Source organism: Petaurus breviceps, unplaced genomic scaffold, assembly GCF_028583685.1.
Source record: "Petaurus breviceps papuanus isolate PSGF00001 unplaced genomic scaffold, PetGlider_PUasm1.0 37, whole genome shotgun sequence".
Lineage (NCBI taxonomy): Eukaryota > Metazoa > Chordata > Mammalia > Diprotodontia > Petauridae > Petaurus > Petaurus breviceps.
Genome location: NW_027186296.1, coordinates 41,949,309 through 41,971,269, shown reverse-complemented (window position 1 = coordinate 41,971,269; position 21,961 = coordinate 41,949,309). Strand labels below are relative to the sequence as shown.

General features: G+C 38.6%; 1 protein-coding gene across 1 annotated transcript in view; it reads left to right on the top strand.

The window, feature by feature from the left end:
- TLN2 (talin 2) overlaps window positions 1–21,961 on the top strand; it is a 569,404-nt gene that overhangs the window by 534,323 nt on the left and 13,120 nt on the right. Inside the window, exons 56-57 of the mRNA XM_069098382.1 lie at window positions 11,253–11,358; window positions 12,734–12,858. Of these exons, the coding sequence (XP_068954483.1) occupies window positions 11,253–11,358; window positions 12,734–12,858 (231 nt within the window). The remainder of the gene's footprint in view (window positions 1–11,252; window positions 11,359–12,733; window positions 12,859–21,961) is intronic.

Here is a 21,961-nt window from a genome sequence, read left to right as displayed (position 1 = left end):
AGCATCCCGAGGATGGCTGCCAACACAGGTTCTTAGATCTGCTTTTCTAAAGGAAAGCAACTCAAAAATGGGTTAACAATATTGCTTTAATCAAACACATGTCATTTACCTAGTTCAGGGGAAAAAGGTCAGCACCCCGAACTTCAGAGAATACAAACAGGTTACAAGCAGACAACAAATACAGGCAAAGGAACAGATCAGCAGACAGGCTTCCCGCTGTCTGACCATTACACCCATACCTAGTCAGTTACCAGAGAGAGAAGTACCAACATCTGGGTTTTCAAAGCCCGGGGGCTCAACGGCTGCCCAGAATCTCATCTGGTCAAATCACACAACTCTTCTCAAAGTGAGCCCCACAACAAAACATCACATCAGGGTATATATAGCCTTCTCCTGGCTCAGAGAATGTCACAACCCTGTTGACCCAGTGCCCAATCACACAGCATCAAGGTGTGGGCTTTCCTGAAAAAACAAGCCTCCTGCCACTGGCTCCATGTGACCACATTCAGCCTATTAGGGGGCAAAGTATATTTTCAAATCTTGGAACGTTATCAGCCTATCAAAGGGCCTAGGGGCAGGGAAAATCTTGGATTCCCATTCCCGTAACAGAAAGGGACATCAGAAATGACATCAATATTGATTACAATTATTTTTTACCAAAGTTTAACAACATTGTAAATATATTACTACAAGAATACCAGAAAACCCCAGAAAGCACCTTAGCCAGCAAACATTTGACTTAACTGTAGTTGCCAAGTAGAGAGGTGGCTGCCAAAGCCAACAGTGGTTTAAAATATAAGCTCGTTTGTAAAATTTTATGAAGGATGATGGATGATTAGGAGAAATATCATCTCATAAAGTAGATAAAAACATTAGAAGGTAATACCAGGGTTTTTGTTTTTTTAAAGCTTGGCAAGAAATACCAACTAAGCAAGTAATCACAAACCCAAATTCCTTTAAAGGACAAGAATGGAAGGAAGGAGTCAAATAGACGAAAAATGGAAAAGATCTATAAAGATTATTAAAACAAATGTCTTATACACCAAGGGCAATGGAACTACTACCCTTGAACCATAATACAACAGTTCTACATGTGTTTATAAGGGAGATAGAATTATAAATAGAGAACAGAGGTGGGTCAAACAACTCTACTGGACCAAATGAACATAAGTGAGATCCATGCTAGATGAACCATGATTATGAAGGTGATGATGGAATGATAGCCAAGGTTTCCAAAGATGGGTAATATACCAAAGACATGGAAAAAATCATGGCCTTTATCAATATAACCTCAAAAAAGGCAACTGAGAAAACATTAATTATTGACCAACATGCCTACTCTCCCACTTATACAAAATCTTCATCCCCAGCTTGTCTATACATAAATCAAGATTATCCTTGACAAGGGTCTTAGCAGGGAAGAAGCAGACTTTTGCAACTAATAATCAATCAACAGTAGACCACATCTTTGCCATTTTGCACTTGACTGAAAGATATTGAGACTATAAATCCTATCTTGCTTATTGTTTTTAAATTATGAAAAAGCGACAAAATGCCCACCAAGGTTCTTTTTTTAACAAAGATTCCTTGAAAAATGTAACAACAGAAATAACACTATTCAATAACACCGATCATAAACATCAAGTGATACATACAAACGGAGGTTAAGTGACTTGTCCAGGGTCACACAGTTTGTGTCTGAGGCCAGATTTGAACTCAGGCCTTTCTGACTCCAGGCCAGCACAACATCTGCTGCACCATTTAGCCCTTTTTTTCTGGATTGTAGCATGTGTCTCCATGTCATAGATGGTTTGGTATCCTTCAGCTCTGGGAAAGCCAACCAGTCAAGTATCAGAGGGAAGAACTGTGGACTCTATTAACCTGAGAACTTTTTTTAAAAAGACAGTTATCTTTTATCAAGTACTACCTTGCTACCATGAATTTTTATTTAAGTAGTTGCTAACATTTCCATTAATTTGTTGTCTATTATGAGTTCGTTTTTCCCTGTATTTGCTATGGAAACAAGTCTTTCAAACCTTAAATTCTGCAAAATTGAACAGTTATGTGTCTGTTCAAAGCCTACCACCTGGGTTTCTTTTTCATCTTTCAACACAATTATTGTCATTGTAACATGTAATTACAGAGGAAATGTTCTTCGTGTTTGTGTGGCAGTTTGTAGACTTGTAATATAGAGGTAGCCAGTTTTAAAAAGAAAACTGTTAAACAGAAGAAAAAGGAAAGGAAGTTAAAATGAGTCTTTAAAAAGTCTGCAAATTTCCTTAAACCTGTGTACTGATTTTCAAGATTACCTTTAATAGGAATGTTTGCATTTTTTTTTCTATTTCTTTAAATCCAGGCTCTATAAATTTATGAAAACTTCCACATTTTGATAACTGTATCTCAGTATGGTTGGCTTCCTTTGAAATCCTATGTATTTCATTTTATTCATTTAACAGCATTATTCTGAAAAAGCATCCAACAAATGGCCTAAAGGGTCCATGACATTGAAAAGGTTAAGAACCCCTAGCTTAAATCATTGAAGTTATCAAATGGGCTCTTTAAAAAGGTAAATTCCAGGGGCGGCTAGGTGGCATAGTGAATAGATCACCGGCCCTGGAATCAGGCGAACCTGAGTTCAAATCCAGCCTCAGACACTTAACACAACACTAGCCGTGTGACCTTGGGCAAGTCACTTAACCCCAATTGCCCTATCTTCCCCCTCCAAAAAGCAAAAAACAAAAAAAAGGTAAATTCCAGTGGCTTACAAGAATCAAATTTAAAATGTAAGTACTATTAATAATTTAAGATTATTTATCAATCCTAGATCCTTTTCCTATCTGTTTGTTTTCCCAGTCACATAGGCATTTGGGGAGCTCCTAACTTATCAGAGCCCATTCATTTCTTTTTTGTTGTTGTTGTTGTATTAATTTTTGTTAAATTAACTAAAATACTGAATTAATTTAAATGAAATTTTGGAGACGTTACTTTCCTAAAGCAGACAATACAAAGTAGAGTAAAAGAATTGTGAGGATCTAAAGAACAAGTAAGCTCAGGAGACTACTATTCCATATATTCCTTATGATTCCCGTAACAAAAGAAGAAACCGGAATGACTGAGAGTTTGAATTATAAATGAGAATGCTACAAAAATTTGAAATGATATGTATACTCTCCTTAAGTGGTTCTGCAATCTCATTGGTGCAGGTGTTCCTTCCAACAGTCCAGTAACAACTTCTGTAGAAAATTGTTGTCATTGGTATTGATGCCTTCTCCATACACTTCCCCCTTTTCAGCCTCATTTCCTTGTTTATAGAGGTCTGTTTAGAGTTCTTTTTAATCACATGCCCCATCTTTACTCATTTTTATTCTTTCAACTTGGTACTAACTTTGATGTTTTATCTAATAAGTCAGTGGTCTGGCCAACTCAGGAATGACTTCCACATTGGTGAATCACTTCTTATCCATTAAAATAAAATGCATTTCTCTGTGTATGTGTGTGTGTGCATACACATGCGTGTGCAATGCTTGTATTTAGTGCTGCCATGCCCAGCTCCTTCTGATTATTTTCTTTACGGTATTCATGGTGTGTAAGGCTTCTTTATTTCTGCAAGTCTTTGGCCTATCTTGAACCATGTTTTCTAACATTTTTCATCTTCCTCAGCAGTTTCTCCCTTTGCTTTGAAGTCACTGAGTATTAAATTATATGTTGATTTAGAGGGAAGGTTATTAATGAGTTCTTGGGGCAACTACATGTGACGCAGTAGATGGAGAACTGGGCTTGGAGTCAGGAAAACTTGTCTTCCTCAGTTCAGATCCAGCCTCAGATACTTACTGGCTGTGTGCCCCATGTCTGGAATGTACTCTGTCCTTACTACTGCCTCACAGAGACCCTCTCCCCTTCTTCTTCTTTATTTTTTTTTTTTTTGCTTTTTGGAGGGGGGAAGGCAGGACAATTGGGGTTAAGTGACTTGCCCAAGGTCACACAGCTAGTAAGTGTTAAGTGTCTGAGGCCAAATTTGAACTCAGGTCCTCCTGACTCCAGGTCTGGTGCTCTAATCACTGCACCACCTAGCTGCCCTGACCCTCTCTTCTTTTAACATCCAACTCAAGCTCCATATTCTGAATAAATCCTTTCCTTATTCCCCAAGCTCTAATGACCTCCTTCCCAAGTCACCTTATATTTAATTACTTTTTGTTTATTTGTATTTATTAAATTTGTATTTATGCTGTATATTTTTATATGTGTTTGTGCATACATGTACACACATACACATACACACATATATATATATATCTTTCATCTAATTTAAATATATTTTGTAGCCCTATATATGTTCATACTGTCCATCTGCCCCCCTTTCTCCTTGAGGGCTGGGACTATTTGATTTTTTTGTCTCTATGTACTCATCATCTCACATAGTGCCTACCACATGATAGGTGTTTAATAAATACAGGGCATCCCAAAAGTCTTAGTGTAGTTTTAAGCCATTAAGAGCTTAAAGAACTTATTGAAGCTCTTAAAGCTTAACCCTAAACTGCTCTAAGACTTGGGACACTCTGTATTTGCTGTTTGGTCAGTTTGTTTTCGTTAGTTTCTACCGGTCACTCCAGTGTAGAGGAAGATTTGGAGCTGGTAGTATTGCTTGGCTGACATCCCTGTGTCATTACTGGAAGAATGGACCTGCTGGTACAAAGAGATGGGTTTTGGCTTCAGGGAGAAGCTTGAAGTTGTTGAAAGTGCTATGTAATTTTCTAAATGAAATCAAACCCTCTCTTTCTCCTGTTTATGGTATATAACCTCAAATTGGGTCCTTCCTGATACAAGAGAATCATCTTGTGCCTTCCTGATTAATTCACTATCCCACTCACCACAGTGGCTCTTCCAGACTTTCCAATCCTTCCTCAAACCTCCCACGCTTCCCTCTCTTCCCTTACCCTCTCATCTGAGGACTTTGCCTCTCATTTTACTGAAGAAATTGAGACCATTATCAAGACCTCTTTCTCCCTTCCTCCTCATTGCACATTAATCAGATACCTTCTGCCACTATCTCCTTCACCCCAATCTCACGTGATGAGCTAGTCTTTCTCCTGCCAAGGTAGATCCCTCTACATGTTCAAGTGGTCCCATTTCATCCCATCTCCTGTAGATTGTCTTCTCCGCCATCCCCCCCCTCATTTATCTTCAACCTCTCCCTGTCCAGTGGCTGCTTCCTAGTGCCTGCAAACATGCCCACATCTCCTCCATCTTCCTACCACTCCCACTTGATCCCTCATCCCATATCACTACTATCTTTTTACTGGAGAAGACTCTACAATAGATGCCACCGCTTCCTTTCCTTTCACTCTCTTATTAACTCTCTACAGTCTGGCTTTGAAAATCATTAACCAAAGCTGCTCTCCCCAAAGTTACTAAATACCTCTTGATTCCCAAATCTAGTGGCCTTTTCTCAGTCCCTCTTCCTTTTGGACCCCCCTGTAGCTTTCGGCATTGTTGATCACCCTCTATCTTCTCCATGCTGCTCTCTTTTCTCTAGTTTTCCTTGAGCCCGCTCTCTCCAGGTTCTCCTCTTACCTACTTTACCTCTCCTCTGTCTCCTTAGCTGGTTCTTCATCCAGGTCATACCTGTTAACTATGGGTGTTCCACATAGCTCTGTCCTTGCCTTATTCTCTTCTCTCTATATACTGTTTCACATAGTGATCCCATCAACTCCCATGGATTCAAGTATGTCTAAGCTGGTGGTTCTCATATCTACTTATCCATCCCTACCCTCTCTGATTATTGTATGTTTCCATGATCTTAAACTCAACATGTCCAAAACTGAATTTAAATCCCCACCTCCATCCTCCCCACTTCCTAATTTTTCTGTTACTATGGAGGGTGCCTCCATCTCCTAGTACCCAGGCTTACAGCCTAGGTGCCATCCTTGACTCGTCCTCTTACCCAATCTGCTGCCAAGTCCTGTTGATTTTACCTTTGCATCATCTCTTGTATATGACTCTTTCTCTCCTCAGACACTCGGTACAGGCCTTCATCACCTCAAGCCTGAACTATTGGCTACTTGGTTTCCCTACCACACATTTCTCCCTGCTTTACTCCATCCTCCTCTCAGCTGCCCAGGTGAACTTCCTAATGTCACCCCACTTCACTCTACTCAGTAATTACCTGTTACCTCCAGGATCAAACATAAAATCCTCTATTTAGTATTCAACATCCTTCATACACCTTTCCAGTCTTCATATACCTTACATCCCCCAACATACTCCAAATATAGTTCTTACCCTCTGGGGTTCAAAGGTACCTCCTTGTGTAGCATTTTACCTGGCCCATTTGCTGTTTGCCTTTAATTTGTAGAGAATTTGGATTACAGGGCAACCTGCAAACTCGTTTATAAACATTCAATGAAAGAACCCATCATAGTCTCCTGCAATCTGAGTCCAGCATTTATGCACAACCATAATATATTTAAGTGGCACTAAAATTACCCTCATTTCCACCAGCAGAATTTTAATTTCATTCTTTTTCCTTCCATTAGAAATCACCTTGCTCCCAGATTGGGTCCATGAAAAAATGTTAACATAAAAATAGAAACTGTTTCATCCTTCTTCACCCTCAAAATCTGTTTACTATAAATTTTCTCCCTTGCTTCCAAGTTCAGAATATATACAGAAGTGACATCTCTCTCCCTCATTGCTATTTTCTCAAGCATAATTCTTTGTTCCCTCATTCCTCTCTGAAGCAGTTTGAGTGGGGCGGGGGGGAGAGGGTTTCCTACCTTTCAACAGTATAAATAGTGCTGCCACAAATAGCTAATATCTTTTTTAAAAATTCTCTATATGTTTTTATAACTTTTATTTTTTTGCTTTTTTGGAGGGGGAAGGCAGGGTATTTGGGGTCGAGTGACTTGCCCAAGGTCACACAGCTACTGAGCATTAAGTATCTGAGATCGATTTGAACTCAGGTCCTCCTGACTACAGGGCCAGTGCTCTATTCACTGCGCCACCTAGCCACCCCAAAATTCTCTATATTAACTATGCTTCTGGGAGGCCTGGTTGTTCTGACCAACTAAGGTACCACTATTCTTCAGGTAGCAGGGCATCCAGGTGGTGCAGTGGATAGAAAAATTGAGCCTGGAGTAAGGAAGACCTGAATTTAAAGCCAGCCTCAGACCTGTGTGACCCTGGGCGCGCGTGTGTGTGTGTGGTCTAAACCTGTGTGCCTCAGTTTCCTCATCTGCACAATAAACTGGAGAATGAAATGACAAACTGATCCAGCTTCTTTGCCAAGAAAACCCCAAATAGGGTCACAAAGAGTCGGATGCAACTAAAAAACAACTGAACATTCTTCTAGTAGCAAGATATCCTAACTGGCGCCCAAGGATTTTCCAAGTGACCTCTTGGAAGCTTACCTTACAAAGCCAAACCTATAAAGAAATGGTAAATATTACAGTTGGTATGGGTTTGTAGTTATTTCATTGTCTTTTAGTTTTCAAGAGAAAAATTACTATCTACAAAAGGATTTGGAGTTGCTATATTGTTTTAAATTAAAGCAAGTTTGTGTAGAGGGAGTGGGGATTGAATATCCCATTTAGTTTATGGCTGAACAGACTTCTCTAAGAGGTTCTTGCAGAGAACATAAAAAATTTTAGGGGGTGTCTGTAAATTTGTGTCTTTTAAAATATATTGATAGCTATATTTCAGTATAACTTGTTCTTTGTAATCGTGTATATATTTTATTTTACACATTTTAAATCAGTGTACTGAGAAGCGGCGCATAGACTTGTCAGGCTGCAAAAGGGTCCATGATACATAAATGCTTAAAAATGCTGACCTCTTCCCTTTTTGACAAGGCCAACTCTAATCTTTTCCTTCTTCTACCTCTAATTATACTTAAGCAGTTAGATGGCTCAGTGGATAGAGTGCTGGGCCTGGAGTCAGGAACACCTGAGTTCAAATTTGACATCAAGAAACTAACTAGCTATGTGACCCTGAGCAATTCACCTAACCTCTGTTTGCCTTAATCCACTGGAAAAGGAAATGGCAAACCACTCTACTATTTTTTGCTAAGAAAACTCCATGCACAGTACTGGCGTGCTATGGTCCATGGGGTTACATAGAGTAGAACATGACTGAAGGACTAAGCAGTAGCAATTAATTGTATTTCTGTGACTCAGAGTGACAACTCAAGATTCTGATTTGCAAATACTCAGTAAGGAATCTCCGTTTAGGAATGTCTTGGCTGTCTCGTCTAATGCTGCTCAGCAGGCCCCATCGATGTACAGAAATCTGATGTCCCCACCTAGACTGTAATGTCCTTCAGGACTGTGTCTTATATTTCTCTTTGTTTCTCCTCCCTACCTAACATGGAGTTCACTAGGCACATAGTTGACAATAAATATTTGTTGTCTATTTGATCTTTGAAAATAAAGAATTATAGAAAATCTAGGGTTATAGATTCAGAGCTAGGAGGGACATTAAAGATCCTTGCGGCTAACCCCCTCATTTTACAGATAAGGAAACTGAGAGCCCAGAGACTTAAGCAACTTGCTCGAGGTCCCATAATATGTGGCATGGCAAGGATTTGAACCTAGACTGTATGGTTAAAAACCCAGTGGTTTCTCCACTGTACCACACAAGGAGTAACCCAAAGAGTTGAGCCAAGCATGAAAAAATTGGAGAATCACAAGGATTTCTGATACCTGTTCAGTAGAATAGAGCAGGAGCTCATAGCATTAGGGAAACGAGGTCCAACTCATTACAGTTTAGAGGAGTAGGCCGCAGTGTTGTAGTGTTCTCGTTCTGCAAAACTAGACTCAGAAATCTTAATATAGTTTGACTAAAGGACTCATTCAGCTTACTGATTGCTTGTTTTCTGCATAGCCCTGAGCTGGATTTTAAGGATGAAGATGGGGGAAGTGGGGCAAAAAGTAATAATTATTGAAGAAATAATATCAGTCTCCCAAATCAGTTAGAACAATTGCAGGGGAGATCTTTGACTGGAATGGAGTCCTCATACCTATACAAACTCTCAGCTAATAAAAGGAAATGGAAAAGGAAGGGGTTTATCTTATGAAGAGAATTCTGAGTGGTTATTTATAACTACACACCTCTCATTAAGATTGCAAATCAAGAGCAGAGAATAAAAAATTACAAGATATATGCGTGGTGTTAAATTGTGACAAATCAGTAACACATAACCTCAAAGAATGCGGGATGAGATAAAGAAATTACACCTTACAGAGGTGTAAACAACTGGGAATGGTTAGAGCTTTCTATCTGTAATATTTCTAGAACATTGTAGTATATTATAGTCAATTGGCCCAGAGTCAATCAATCTTGATTCCTGGGGCGGCTAGGTGGCGTAGTGAATAGAGCACCAGCCCTGGAGTCAGGAGGACCTGAGTTCAAATCCGACCTCAGACACTTAACACAAAAACTAGCCTGTGACCTTGGGCAAGTCATTTAACCCCAATTGCTCTCCAGAAAGCAAAAAAAAAAAAAAAAATCTTGATTCCCAATTTGTGACATGAGCTAGTGGCCTAGTTGATTTAGCTAAAGCTATAAGGCCTTTTGATTCTACCTTACCTAAAAGTTGGAGATTTTACTCTTCTGCATCTTCAGCTAAACTAGAATGGAGGGATTATGGGCTGTAAAGCATAGAAATAAGGAAAGGGAACAAGAGATTGTGACTAGGCATTTCCAAAACCTTTTTGGTTTTTGCAAGTTGGGGGTTTGCAGTTGGATGTATGATTTGAATGTGTTTGTGTTGTGCTAATATAAGACAGGTAATTGGTAACCTTGGGACCTAGGGTATGGAGGGGGGAGGAAGGAGGATAGGGCTAAGGACTCAGAATACCATAAGTCCAAAGGACTTTAGGAAGAACTGGGAGGAATGCCATGAAAGGTGAGTTTGATTCTCTCTCATTACCCTGCACCAAATTGACATTAATTTTCATCATAAGGAAGGTTTTTTGTCTTGTGTGTTTTTTTTTTTGTTCAGAAGAACTCAGAAAAATGGTAGTACAGTGAGTTCACAAACAATGCAGCAAACAAAAAAGTCTAAGTATCATCTATTAATTTCTTAAATTCTCTAAATCTGAAGATTGCCACTGTGAATACAGAGAGACTTAAGGAATGAGTGAGTTTAGGAAAGACTCTGAAAATCATGAATTAATAGAGTAGAATTAGGACTTAAATCCTTGGGTAAAAGATTGAAACCAGGGTTTGTATTATCTTAATTCTAGTGACTTCCTTGGAGTAGTTAGTTGGATAGAGTGCTGGGCCTGGAGTCAGAAAGACTCATCTTCTTGAGTTCAAATCTGGCCTCAGATACTTACTAGTTGGGTGACCTTGGGCAAGTCACTGAACCCTATTTGCCTTAGTTTCCTCATCTGTAAAATGAACTGGAGAAAGAAATGGCAAACTGGGGGTGGCTAGGTGGTGCAGTGAATAGAGTACTGGCCCTGGAGTCAGGAGGACCTGAGTTCAAATCCAGTCTCAGACACTTAACAACAACCCAAAAAAAAAAAAAACCCTAGCCGTGTGACCTTGGGCAAGTCACTTAACCCCAGTTGCCCTACCTTCCCCCTCCAATAAAAAAGCAAAAATTAAAAAAAAAAAAAGAAATGGCAAATCATCCCATGACTTTTACCAAGAAAACCCCAAATAGGGTCAAGAAGAATCAGACACAGCCGAAATGACTGAATGACGATAATGACTTTCTTTGATGGACTGGAAAAGAACTCATCTGAAAAAGGTCATCTGATCTGTAATGGAAAAAGAGAGAACCAGTATCTATCTTTAAATCATCAGTTTAAAAAAAAAAAGCCAATCTTAAATAAACATATAAGGATGAAAGTGGCCTTCCCTTTTTTCAGTCATCAGATTTCTGACCCTTCCTGTTTCGCCTCAAACCCCCCCCCCCCTCAAAAACTTGTACTTGAAAGTCTAGGATTTATCATGCTTGTATGCTTGGGGCTTCCTATCTCATCCTGTTGGATTTCTAGGTGCTAACAGCCATTAGGTTTAGGTCACACATTTGCTTTGTTGTCAAATACTTGTTTTGGCTTTTGTTCTTATTAGTGCCTTCACTGATGTGTGGGTGTGTGTTCCTTAGAATTTGGATGAGATGTGTGAGGAGTTGGGATGGGCTCTTTGGCTTGTTTTGAGGTTTAGACCTTTATCTCATTTGAGAGCTTTGGTATTTTCTGTAACATTAACATGTAGTCATGCCTCTGTTTTCTTTTCATACATAGATTCTTCAGAAACCAACGCCAGAGCTAAAGCATCAGTTAGCCGCCTTCTCTAAGCGCGTGGCAGGTGCTGTGACGGAGCTCATCCAGGCAGCGGAAGCCATGAAAGGTAGGTTCCAGTTATAGAAATTATTAGAGACAGTCAAGAAATAACAAGGTTGGGATATATCCATTTTTTTAGGACAAGCCTTCTCCCCTCTCTCTGTACTGCATATACCTTTTTATAAGGAAGAATTGACTTAAAACTCTTTTCCCTATGACTGATTCTGTCATTTATTTATATGTTTTCATCCAAAGTCTAAGCACAAGAGTAGGCAATAGACCAGTGAATTCACTGGTGTAGAAACTACCAGATGAGGACATTCCTTCTACTATTGCAGGTTGGCCACTTTGTAATTTGTGATCATAGAGAGTTGCCTAAAGGAAGGGAAGGTGGAAATAAGCATTTATGCTTTTTTTTTTTTAAGGCAGTTGGGGTTAAATGACTTGCCCAAGGTCACACGGCTAGTAAGTGTTACGTGTCTGAGGCTGGATTTGAACTCAGGTCCTCCTGACTCCGGGGCCAGTGCTCTATTCACTGCACCACCTAGCCACCCCAGAAATAAACATCTATTAAACATCTGCTATATGCCAAGCACTGTGTTAAGTGCTTTACAATTATTATCTCATCTGATCCTCATAACAACCCTGGGAGGTAGGTGTTATAATTCCTATTTGGATAATATAATGGGGATCATTATGCCCATTTTACAGTTGAGGAAGCTGAGACAAACAGAGGTTAAGTGACTTGCCCAAGGTCACACAGCTAGAAAAATTCTGAATCCAGATTTGAACCCTGGTCATCTTGACTCCAGGGCCCCAAAGCTTTTATGTGTCAGAGGCACAACTTGAATCCAGGTCATCCTGGCTTCTAGGCCAGCTTTTCATTCGCTATGCCACATTGTCCCCAAAGACCTGAATTACAAAAAATATGCTATCCAATTTAATTGATTCTGAGTGCTGCTTTTCCATCAAACTTCTCTGCACTTGACAACATTCAGTCTGACTTTATGTGCTGGAGATTCAGGTTTCATCCCAGGTACTATTTAGGAAGATGGAAGTAAAGAATTCCTGGGGCTTATCATCCATCTTGCCATCATTTCAGGCCAGTGTTAAGTTATCTAAACTTCTAGAACTTTCAGTTGAAGGCAGTAGTAAGATCCCACAAAAAGATAGTGAGCTTGTTTGCCACAGTTCTTACCGATGACTGCTCCTAGAAAACAGTTGTACAAGCAGTGACATCAAAACAAAGGTTTACCCAAGAAGTCTGTGTCATTATGTGCTCTATTTGAAACCAGAGGCATTAAATGAGATGAGAAGAAACTAAATCCAATTCCAGAAGACCATCAGAGTGGGGGAACACTTTTCAGATGATTGTGTTGGGTCTCAGCAGTAGACCAAGAACCATGACTACCAAAAATGATGATGTTTTGGACTCCTTTCAGGTACGGAGTGGGTGGATCCGGAAGATCCAACAGTCATTGCCGAAACTGAATTACTGGGGGCTGCGGCATCAATTGAGGCTGCAGCTAAGAAGTTAGAGCAGCTGAAGCCAAGAGCTAAACCAAAAGTGAGTGTTTATCCACTGTTTCTTCTATGACATCAACAGGGTGACTCCGTGACTCCAGAAATGGGGAGGTGGGAGAGGGACAAGGAGGGCAGGTATGCCACAGTAGAAGTGCTGCTTGTCCACTTTTTAATGTCATTGTTTTTCCTAATAAATTTTTCATAGTATAGAATCCCTTCTATCCCACACATAGAAATATTTGTAAATTGCTTTCTTGGGACTGTTTGTAAGGTCAGAAGCTACCAGGTTTATTATGAATTTCATGATTTTCATGGATTTTTCACAGAAGGAAAGTAGAACCTTGATAACATCACTATAGAAGGAAGCCAAGCAGTGCTGGGTCTGTCCTTCAAGTTTAATCCAGAGAGCCCCTGCCCAAAATGAGTCATTTGGAAAAGTCTTCTTCCACAAAGGAGGATTAAGAGACTGGAGTTTGAAGTTTTTTTTCTTCTGTTTTTGTTCACTGATAGACATTGAAATTGAAGGTCACATATATCTGGGTGTGAGAGAAATGGATAGGGGAGAGGGAAAAGAGATAGAAAATCTCATTCACAGAGTGAACTAACTACTTATGTTCTAAAAGGTCTATAGAGAAAAGGAAGAGCTAAAATTGAAAAGTTATATATAAATATAGGTTAGGGGTCTCCACCTGGTTAATTGACTTCACTTATTCCATCATAAAGTAATAACCACTATCTCCATACCCAGCATGGACAGGTCCAGCAAAGAACATATTACTGATTAAGGTTGCCCTCCATGTTCCACATTACAGTCCTCAGTCTCAGCCCCTTTTAATTTCCTTGACTGTGAGGCTTCCAAAAAATAATAAGTAGCTTCTTATTAAAGGTTTCGAAAAGCTGGGAAGCCAACCCTGAGTAGTTCAGGAACAGGCCCTCCACTCTTACACAGTCTCTCCACTCTTTCATGGAAGGTATGAATACAAAATAATACATCTGACTCCTCAAAGAAAGGTTATTGACCAATGTAATACATAAACATCCATCACTAGTTAATGAATTTGTTAAGATCCAGGGACATTTCCCAGAGCACTCAGATTTCTTACAGTTCTCTTCTAAACCAAAGGAATGTCTTCCTGGCCTAAGAACCTTCAAAAAATAACAATAAATACTCTAAGATGACTTAGTAGTTTAGGATTTTAGTTTCTTCAGTTTGTCACAAAATCATATCTCCCCCAAGTGGTCTCCATCCCAAAGAGTCTGTGAGATATCTGAGGAAAATTAGCATTTTTCTTTCAAACTCAAACAGCAAAGTATAAGAAAAAAGTCTTTTTTGTTTTCTGGTTTGTTGAAAATGATCAGTTTCTTCTAAAGCTACCTGCTCTGTTCTTTCTGCCTTTTTTTTTCTTTTAAAAGATTGTCCTTAGTTCTTTGCTGGTTCTGAATTTCAGTTTCTCTCCATCTAACTGATACTCACCTGACATGTCATTTCACTTGATTTGGGAAGGATGAGATCCATGGATTTGAATACTAGGGCATTTGAGACTATTATAAGCTCCCCATGGTGGCAGTGAGAACAGAGTTCTAGCCAATTGGAGTTCATCTTGATGGGGCAGGACAACCTCCACAAAACAGGCCAGGCAATTGCTCATGATACCAGGCCACCAGGGAAGTTTCTAGAGATTGTTGCCTCTGCCTGCTTTATCCTATATAGAAGATTGACATAAATCTGCAATATTCTAGAGAAAAATGCCTGTTTGGCCTCTGGAGGAGTCCAGTTGACTAATAAGTGGCTGAAAAAAAAAAACCCAGCAATCCAATATGAATACAGACACAGTTGTATGCTGCTGCTCTCTTCATATGTGCAACTGGATTTTGGATTTTTTTGCTATATTTAGTAGCAGCAATGGACCAAAGGCTGTATTTCCTTAGAGTCACAATGTTTTAGACTCATTTCAGAAACAGAAGAGAAAGATCAAGAAGATCTGAGTTTTTAAAAACACTTAACTTATGGTAGGAGGGGATGGTCCTACTTCCTATCCACTAGAAACCTGTTAAAAGCATAAGTTACCTATAGGTCTCCTGGGAAATGCTCATTTAACCTGTGAAGGAGTCCAAGTGATCATTGTTTAGAAAAATTAGTACCTTTGGGCACCAAATTAAGAAAGCTTCTCGAGATTGTAGTTCAGGCCTCTACCCTTTATTTTCTTTACAGATGTTACTACAGTTGACACATTTAATATAATGGTTTCCATACCAAAGCAACGAAATGATTTAACTAGAGTGAAAGTCATACTTTAAGTGGTTTATGTGAGTCTTTACCCTTTTGCTACATATTTGAGGTCAGATCCCCCAGTAAGAAGAATATTTTGTTACTCAGGGCTAGCTGTATTTTCAGTGATCCAAAACCAGTCTCTGCTCTCCAAATAGATGGTGGGAAACTTGATTCAGAGCCTTTCACATGTCTTATGTTATCTATCCAATCATTTTTGGGGAAACTACTTACCCAAACCATAGTATTTTAATCTTAGAGAATCATCTGCTTTCTTTGCTTTTTCATTTAAGTCTATATACAATGAAATACATTTAAACTAGGCAGCGCTTCTTAAAGTGTGGGTCACAACCCACAGTTTAAAAAGCACTAAAGGGGTTGCAAGTGGAAAAAGTCTATGAAGCCCTGGCCTAGAGAGATTTCCCAAGTAGGAGAAAATAATTAAATTTCCAAAAACTTTTAAGTTTTCATTTTTGAACTCCTTTTTCTACCTCCTTGTTTCCCCTCTATCAGTTCTACTCATCATCTCTCTCTTATCCTTTTTTTAGTTTAATTTTTTTTCAGAAATATTTTAATAATCAGTTATTGTAATGTTTCTGCCCTTAGGAAAACAGATATTCACACACAGTGTAAGATTAATTAATATTCATTGTCACTCTTTATGAGAAAGTGTGTTTGGTCTACCATAATGGGCCCTGAACATTTGATGGGTACTAGTGATTGTCATGCATACAGTTGGACATTTCCTTTGGTTTTATGAACCACCTTTGGGGAGGTGATGTTGTTGGTGAAATTACTCTGCTTGCCATATGCTCAAAATGCCTATTTTTAGGGTATAATGGTCCTTGACTTGTGAAGATGTTGCCTGGTATACTCCCAGCTCAGATTCTTAAAATTTAAGCATCTATTTTTGCATTGGATCTTCAGAAGAGGAACAAAAAAAATTCCACCAACTTTTTGATTGGAAATGTGGTATGATGATGGAATAAAAATGTTAGAGAGCTTATGCATGTACCATATTGCTAATAGTGCTATTTCCACACTCACAGATAGGCTTATGCCTCCAAAGACAGGTAAAGAAGTTGCGTCTCTAGTAGCTGATGACCATTCCCTGCTGTCATAGTCTTCAATTCTGTGTCCATTTTCAAGCTCAATCAAACCTGGATGCCTTTTCTGCAGGCCTCTGTGTGATATGTTTGATATATTAGGTTGTTATTTAATCCAACTATATATCAAACATATTCCTACAGTGTCCTGCCCTGTCTCCGGGGGTTCATAATATAGTAAATAAGGCAACAGGGAAGAGTACTATAAGGTCACAAGGATATTTAGAAGACTTCAGACTCTCATTCTTATATCATGTTGTAGAAATATGGAATATTCCATTCATCTGGGTTGTACTTGGGAACTGTATCAGTGTTGCAAGATTTTTTACAAATCACATAATTATTAGAGCTTCCTCAGGAATTTAGTGTTCAAGGGACTGTATTTCATAGATCTATACATTAGCAAATCCTCAGGGTTGTGACAAAAAAATCAGTGACAAAAAAAGATAGTGAGAGTAATCCAACTAGCACCTGCTTGTTTCAAGTGATAAAGATCGCCACTAAACACAAGTGATTTCTTTCTTTCTTTTTTCCCTTTCACTTCCTCCCTTTTCCGGTCCTCAGATTAATCCCCAGAGTGTTGCTGTCTGAAAATTTCAACCAGAATATAAGGGGACAAAAATTCAATCAAAAACATCTAATTGCCTTTTTTAAAATTATATATTAGTTTTTAGTTTACAATATTCAATTCCATAAGCTTTTGAGTTTTAAATTTTCCTCCCCTTCCCAAGTAGGTGTACAATCTGATATAGGCTCTACATATACATTCATATTAAACATTTTCACATTAATCATATTGCAAAGAAGAATTATAACCAATGGAATGAACTACAAGAAAGAAGAAACAAAACAAAAAAGAGAGAGGGTAAATAGTATTCTTCAATCTGCATTCAGACTTCATAATTCTTTCTCTGGATGTGGATAGCATTTTCCATCGTCTTTTAGAATTGACTTAGAACCTTCCATTGCTGAGAAGAGCCAAGTCTATCAAAGTTAGACATTGCATAATGTTGCTGTTACTATGTACAATGTTCTCCTGGTTCTGCTCCCCACATTCAACATCAGTTCATATAAGTCTTTCCAGATTTTTCTGAAGTTCATCTGCTCATCATTTTCTTATAGCACAATATTATTCCATTACATTCATATACCACAGCTTGTCCAGCCATTCCCCAATTGATGGGCATCCCCTCAATTTCCAATTCTTTTCCTCCACAAAAAGAGCTGCTATAAATATTTTCCCCACGTGGGTCCTTTTCCCATTTGTATGATCTCTTTGGAATATAGACCTAAAAGTAGTATTGCTGGGTCAAAGGATATGCACATTTTTATAGCCCTTTCAACATAGTTCCAAATTGTTCTTCAGAATGGTTGGATTAGTTCACAAGTCCACCAACAATGCATTAGTATTACAATTTTCCCACATCTTCTCCAGCATTTATAATTTTCCTGTTTTGTCATATTAGCCAATCTCATCTAATTGCTTTTAACATCAGGTAGCAAAATGTAAAACATCCATTTGCCCTATGATTTATGTTGTAGCTTTACAACGGCAGTTTGATGGCAATCGTTATAGTATCTTAGAAGCTTAGATTTGGAAGAGTCTATAGTGGAACATCCTAAAAAAGGGTCAAACTCTAATAAGTTTAATAAAAATAGTGCAATGTTAATAATGGTTAAAAACAGTGAATTTCCTGGGCTGGTATAGCTTACCATTAGTAGTCCTTTTACTAAGCAGAAGCTGACAAACAGCCTAATCTGTTGTAATAGAAAGTTTGGGATTCAGATTTTTTAGAAATTTTCTTTTCCTTGTATGTGAGTCTCCTTGAAATAACTTTGGTCCCTTTCCTTTCAGAGAAGAAAGCAAAGTCTTGGTTCTTCAGTTAGCTTCAGAATTCATTACTGCTATATTATGTATAAAGGGATCCAGTTTGCTGAGAACAAAACAGAATAGGGAGAGAAATTATTTTTAAAAAGAAAACTGAAGAATTATATGTATTTGGATAGTAGAAGTGGCAAAATCAGCAATAGCATATATTTAGGGTCTCAGCATAAGTTCAAAATGTTCTCTTGACATTCTTCAACATCCAAAATTATTTGGTGTCAGTGTTATAAAATGTGATCTCTACCAGGCCTTTTATGTATTCTTGGCTCTTCTTGCTTTCTGACATAGAGTATAGCCTTTCCAAATGCCTTGTGCCCTGTTGAGACAATAATAAATACCTTGTTTCTGTAATTGTTTTTTAAAAAGAAAATTTTTAAATTTGTCTAAGGTGCTATGTTGCCAAAACTTAATTCTGTCTTCATTTCATCAGTAAACAGCTTCCTTGAGTTTTTGTCACTTGGCTACAGTCATTTGGCCAAAGTAACTGTCTTGCTATAAAATTCTTGGAGCAAGTGGTTCTCTAAAATCAAGTCATGAATTATATGGTGAGCTGTTTGTTTTTGGTTTTTATTTAAAATTAACAAATCGGGTTGAGAGAACCCTGAGGAAAATTCGTTATTTGAAATAAATTACCTTTCTTTTGTATCCTTAATGCTTCTGAAGTGAATGGAAATAGTTCAAGTAGGAGGGACATGTTTTGGAAAAAGCTTTCTGAGTGGTTAAGTTATAAACCATCACCTCACCCGAAACTTTTTTTTCCTTTGCCTTGTTCTCATTAGTTTTGGTCAAGGAGTAATATTGGAAGGGGGAAAATAAGGTGTTTTAATAACTCAAATCAACAACACATATCCCAAAATTTGAGACTCCCAATTAAATGACTTTCATATATCTGATGACCTAACAACTGAAACAATTTTGTCGTCAATGACTGTTCCCCCAGATGTGTCCAGGATTCATCTTCCATGAGCTTATCAATATTTTGATTTTTCCTTCTTTTAATGATTCCAACCCACCTATTTGAATGTGTTTGTGCTTTCTTTTGAAAGCAGAATCAAGTCATTGAAGAATTATGTTTCACACAGAAATTCTATACCTCCAGTTCACATTAGAATTACCATTGATTTTGAAAAATATAAATCTAAAGGGCATAGAGTGCTTCATATAACACTATCTCTGCAACACCAGTCACACAAACATTTTACCTTTAATCTTCCATTCTGAGTGTCCTCTGCAGAACCAGGTTAGTCTAGGGAAGCAGGAAGACCCTTAGGAGATTCTTTATTCTGTAGCCCTTTGATGGGCTCCAAACTCCTCCAAGTCCAGAGGGAGGAAAGATTAAGATTTTCTAGGAGCTAGAAGGAGGGAGTGGTGCCTTCAAACGTACCAATTCTCCATCAGCCTTCCAAAACAGGAATCAACCTGTCTACATAAGATTATAGAGAACCAATTATATTAAAATGCCATTATCAAAAAAAAAAATGTTTAATTTCATGGATCCCATGTCCCCTGGGCTTTACCCCATGGCAGATAATAAACTACTCTGAAAGTGAAAAATGAAGAATGGTTTGATAGAGGTGGGCCTCCCTTTTCCCTATAGACTTTCAACCAGTAGGAAATATGATTCATTTTCCTATATATGAGAATTCTAGATGCTGTTCTCTTTGGGTTTTTTTAGTGCATTTAAATATATGCAAAATATTCACACTTTTTTAATAGACCAAATCCTTTTATTTTTTTTTAAGGAATTGGTGTGAAGGATTTGGCCTTATTTTTAATAGCAAGTATTCTTCACTACAGCTAACTGTGCTTATAATACTTAAAATTCACCTGACCCATAAGACAGGAACATTTCAGCATACTGACATAACTTCGTATAATTAGATTTCAACCTTTATGTCTTGCTGTCAAAATAAAACAAGGACTCCTAACTTGAAAAGTTGTATAATGAGCTGTTCTCTTGCCTAGTTTTGTATCAGCCAGCTATATGGAAAGTGATTATTGTTTCTCTTCAGTCAGCAGCAAGGCTATGGCGGGGCACAGGTACAAACCCGTGTGGGTAGGGAGATTGGGTGGGCCAAAATACAGTGACCTGGGTAGCATCCTTTGTTTGTCCTCCCCTAGGGAGGCCTCTGGCTGTGAGCAAGAAGAAAGGCAAATTCTTTCCTGTTTCCTTTTTACCCATCCCAGAAGATCCCTGATTGAGCAGAGATGTATGGGATAAAAGCAGCAAGGGCAAAGTGAGGAAGAGTCACAAAGGACCCAGGGGGTCTTTCTTTACTACCATCAACAGCGATCTGTGAGTAATCTACAGTAGCTGGATGAAAGGACAGGGAGAAGTCTATTAACCCTCTGAGGAAGACAGATGGAGAATCTAAGAAAGGAAATACTGGGGTGGCTAGGTGGCACATGGAGTAGAGCACCAGCCCAGGAGTCGGGAGGATCTGAGTTCAAATCCTGCCTCAGACACTCGACACTTACTAGCTGCATGACCTTGGGCAAGACCCTTAACCTCAATTGCCCTGCCTTCCCCCCACCAAAAAAACAAAACAAAACAGAAAGGAAATACTTTGGGGGCTTGACTTAAGTAGAAACAAACAGAAAAAAAAATAGTACCTTTTAGTTGCTGTTTTCAGCCAGGAAAGTTTAGTATGAAAATCCCAGAATTTCAGGAAGGGAAAAGATCTTAAAGCTTATCTAGCCCAGTAGTCTCATTTTCTGGATGAGAAAATTGAAACTCATGGAAATGAAAAGACTTACGGTCATGAGAAGACATAGTAGCAGAATCAGTACTGGGACCCACATCTCCTGACGCCCAGGCCAGTGTTCTTTGTACTAAGCCTTACAGTAGCAAGCAGCTGTCAGACATTACTCTAGGTACAGAATTTTACATTACTTGATGCCTCATTTATTTTGCATTTCTTTCCATTTCCAGTTTTATTGGGTTGTAATTAGAAACTACAATTTGCATCTTGATTCCGATTAGATTATTGGGGAAAAAAAAAACAGCCCAAGGAAAAAACATGTATCAGAGCCCCAGACTTGAATTACAAGTCAAGCTTTAAAACCCCACAATTAAAGCAAACCTATATAATAATGAGCTTTTAGTGCTTATGAGAGGCAGAGAGAGGCAGGAGAAGGCACCAAAGGAACCCATCATAAGAGAAGACCTTGATGCTTTCCATCCATGGAATGGAGAGAATTCCGGTACATGAATCAGGCTTTACTTATTCTTCAGTCCCATACTTGGCTAAATAAGTGGAGAACTGACCCCCAAGAGAATGGACAGGAACCAAACTGATGCCAAGAGGACAGGGATCAGAAAGTAAAGTAATAATGCAGTCTTTACCCATATTGGCCGACTTGGCATGATAGAGATAGATATTAACCTCTATTTTTCAAGGAGAAACTGTTAGAGGTAAAAGTTGCTTGATTCCATAGTCCTTTGGAAGGATAGATGACATATCTTTTTTGCATTTTGTCATTATTAAGGCAGAAATAAAGCAATATTCATCTTGTTTTTCTGTGGGAAGGTGAGGAAATTCTCTTGTTAGTTTTCTGGTTAAAAACTTGCCAAGATTAAGTTAAAAAAAATTTTTTTAAAGAATGTAGAGACATAAAAGATGTTGTTCACGTACATATGTGCCAGCCAAAGGCCTGATTCCTAACAGGATGTGATGGCAACCACACTGGCATACTCAGGATGACTGCTAGCACAGGTCCTTAGATCTGCTTCACTAGGAAAGATAGCTGTTTAAGGGGTCAACAGTCTTTTTTTAATCGCATTAAAAAAAAAAAAAAGTCAGTACCCTGAACTTCAGAGAAAATGTAAAGAGAAAATACAAGCAGAGAAATAAAGACCAACAGACAAGGGCTCTGACTGCCTGAA